General features: G+C 43.4%; 1 protein-coding gene across 2 annotated transcripts in view; it reads left to right on the plus strand.

Annotated features, from left to right (window-relative positions):
* hdx (highly divergent homeobox) overlaps nt 1-3,340 on the plus strand; it is a 20,065-nt gene that overhangs the window by 8,623 nt on the left and 8,102 nt on the right. For both annotated transcript variants that reach the window (XM_014022071.1, XM_014022070.1), the window contains exons 4-5: nt 1,452-2,663; nt 2,741-2,797. In XM_014022071.1, coding sequence (XP_013877525.1) covers nt 1,452-2,663; nt 2,741-2,797 — 1,269 coding nt within the window. The remainder of the gene's footprint in view (nt 1-1,451; nt 2,664-2,740; nt 2,798-3,340) is intronic.

Genomic DNA, 3,340 nt, shown 5'->3' on the forward strand with positions numbered 1-3,340 from the left:
GAAAACAGCAAAAAATTACACTTGTCCTTGAAAGTCCTTGAATGTTTTTTTGGGGATTGAAGTTTTGTATTCACACAATTGATTTAAATTATCTGTAAAAAAATAATAATAATTTTAAAAAAACTGTTGCAGTGGAGAAATCAGAATAATGGGAAACTGACGTGGCTTTCAACAAATAACGTGAGCCATAGTCATAGTTTTACCCAATCAGAGCAGAGTAGGGCGGGTTGTTCCTTCTGAGCCCAGATGAGAGCACCACAGCTCCTCTGTCCAACCTCCCAGGACATAACATGTCCATGTATTGTGGATATGACTGTAGGCTATACATTTAATCCACTTTCTTTCATTGATTCTGGCTCAACAGCTTCTGTTGTTCAGTTTTTCATTAAATTTACATGATATTAAACCTGTTTATTGGTAACATTCTGTGATAGCAGTAGGTAATTGCCGTCATTCGTGGTTCTTGAATTTGAGAAAATTGGTACTAAAAAGTCCTTGAAAGGTCCTTGAATTTGATGTTGACCAAGGTGTGGGAACCCTGTTCTTTTTTAAAGTGTTCCCATTTGATGCCACTTCCTGTTTCACTTTGCAGCCAAGTTAAAAAAATATGCCAGTTAAGGGGGCAAAATGGGTTAAATCTTGTGCATTATTCCAACTTTCTTAAATATAAAGATGTTTTCTTTGACTTTTTGTGTTTGAAGAATATGCATGYCACAGGCACTCTAAGTTCTAGTATTGTGACCGTTTTTATTGCCTATTGTCTAAAAGTCATTGGCAGGGGTTTGTTTGTACGTACTGTTAATAAAATATCTCATGAATCAGTGAATGGGTTTGACTGAAGCTCTCAGAAAGTAATTGCTGGATGTACATCTCCAGCTCATTTGGAGTCAACTCCATTAAAATGGGTGCCACAGCTAAGCTACTAAAGCAAAGACCAAAAGGGCCATGGCTCATTTTTACAGATATTGGAATGAAAACTTGTGTGTTTGTATCTGACGGTCTTTTTTTTTCTATTTGTGATTTGATCATGTGAAATGTTTGTTTGAAACTTCCACTTTAGCAGTCATCTCTGACTGACTGCTAGCAATATACAGTATTACCCAAACCACTAAAGGGATTTTAATGAAACTCCTTGCTTGTACACCTACTACTGAATAACATTTGAGTCAGTTCAAGATGGCYGCCACAGCCAGTCAACATTAGCCAACACAAAACTGGCAGTTTTATCAAATCTAAGTTAAAATTTGACGTAGCAGATGACAGCCGTTTCACGAAACCACCCAGTGTCGTGAGATTGAGCATTGTGTTATTAACAGTTGTGATGCTGTCCCTTCTTCATAAGACGATCTTAGACTAAAGTTCGGGCATGAAATATGTCATTTGTAGGCCCTTAATTAATRCTTTGAATGTTTTCTAAAATTTCCTGAGCTGACTGCCTTTTTCACCTGCAGACTTGGGTTGGCAACAAAAGGCGAAAACTTGCCTCCAAGGTCGATCAGAATGGAAGTCCGTCTCAATCCCTGTCTGGTCACGGAATAGCTGGAGGTCTGCTGTCCAATCCCACGTTGGCTGGAAGTGCGCTATCCAATCACGGCCTGGCGACAGGTGCGCTGCTTCCTGTCGACATAGCTGCAGCACGGACCATCCCGAATCGTGTGCATCTCCTTCCTCCATCCTCCTCTTTCCCTTCTTTTTCCTCAACATCTTCCTCTTCCTCGTCCTCCTCTCCTCTCAGCAGCAGCAGCAACAACAACAATAACGACGTGATCCTGACTGGGATCTACTCTCTGACYTCTGCTCCACGATCCCGGACGAGACCCATAGTCCCCCAGTCTCAGTCGGACTCTGAGCTTTCGGTGCATGCGTCTCCATCTTTGATCAACCAGGTGCTGCAGAGCAGGACCAGCACTTCTTCCTCCCCCATCCAGCCCAAGATCCTGTCCCTCTCTCAGACTCTCCCACCCATCACATCTGCCTCAGGACCTTTAGTCTACACTGCAGTCAGGAAGGGCACTTTATCCACTGGGGAGGCGGGGGCAAGTGCTTCATCGGGGGTCGTACCTCACAGCTGGACTAGACAGTATGGTACAGCACAACCCCGCCTGTGGTCTTCTTCCTCACAACCCCAGGCTCAACCTCAGCCCAGACCTCACTCCAACCCCCAACCTCAGCCCAGACCTCACTCCAACCCCCAACCTCAGCCGCCACCTCCACARAAACCCCGGGTCTCCCTCCTCGCCCAAAACGCTGGCTCCTCCTCCGAGCAGACGCCTCGTATTCAGCAGGTCTTCACCCTGTCAGGAAAGGGCGAGGAGCAGCGACTTAGACCCGGCAACACGTCTGCTCCGAGGAACCAGGAGACTCGCAGACCATCACCTCGCCCTCTGGACTCTAGTCATAACTTCTCCATTGCCATGGAAACTGGAAATGAAGAAGRTGAGTGGCAGAAGGAAGAAGAGCTGGCAAACATGGCTGCTCAAACACACATCCACAGGGAGCAGACGTTAACCAGCCCGACAGGAGCTGAAGTGTCGGTTGTGAGAGGACGAAGCACTCCTCCCCCGGCCGGCTCCAGACCCGCAGTGCTTCATGGGAACTCAACACTTCAGGGCAGCTACTCGTTCACAGAACAGACCTCACCTTCAAGAGAATCCAGCTCTCAGGTGAGACGAGCTCCGGTGTCAGCACACTGACACTTGAAGGCGTATAAAAAGATACTAATGAGTGTTTTTATGTGTAGACCTCACTTGGCATTTCTGCAGCCCCCTGGGTTATGAGCAACTCCAGAAAGAGGACCGTAAGTGCTTTTTATTAAAAATGTGCACAGTAGAAAAACATTATAACAGTTTTAACTAGTAGAGTTATACAGTCATGTAATTAGGTTCAATGGCTGATGGCAAATGTTTTCAGTATTTTAAAATGAGATAAATACAACCTGAAAGAGTAAATCAGCTGTTACAAAGTGTGAATATTTAATTACACCTACAGTGATGGAAAATAAAAGTACAACCTCATTCAGTTCTATAGTTTCTCCACATAAGAACATAATAAACTGTTCTTTTTCAGTTTCTAAGATAATTCAAATCTAATCTTAAGTTCATGATGACACAATTAAAGGGATCCATGATTAGTTGTAACATTAGACTTTATTTATGAACATGTAACTGTAAATGTAAAATAAAGACTGTAAAAATACTGTAGGATGTTCAGGTTTATCATTTTTAAACTAAAATTTTAAAAATATATTAAATGGACGAGGCCATTTTATTTACACACAAAGCATTCTGGGTAAATGACGACGTGGATAGGTCATCGGTGCGATGTTGCTAGCGAACTATAT

The sequence above is a fragment of the Austrofundulus limnaeus genome, unplaced genomic scaffold (assembly GCF_001266775.1).
Source record: "Austrofundulus limnaeus strain Quisiro unplaced genomic scaffold, Austrofundulus_limnaeus-1.0 Scaffold317, whole genome shotgun sequence".
Classification (NCBI taxonomy): Eukaryota; Metazoa; Chordata; class Actinopteri; order Cyprinodontiformes; family Rivulidae; genus Austrofundulus; species Austrofundulus limnaeus.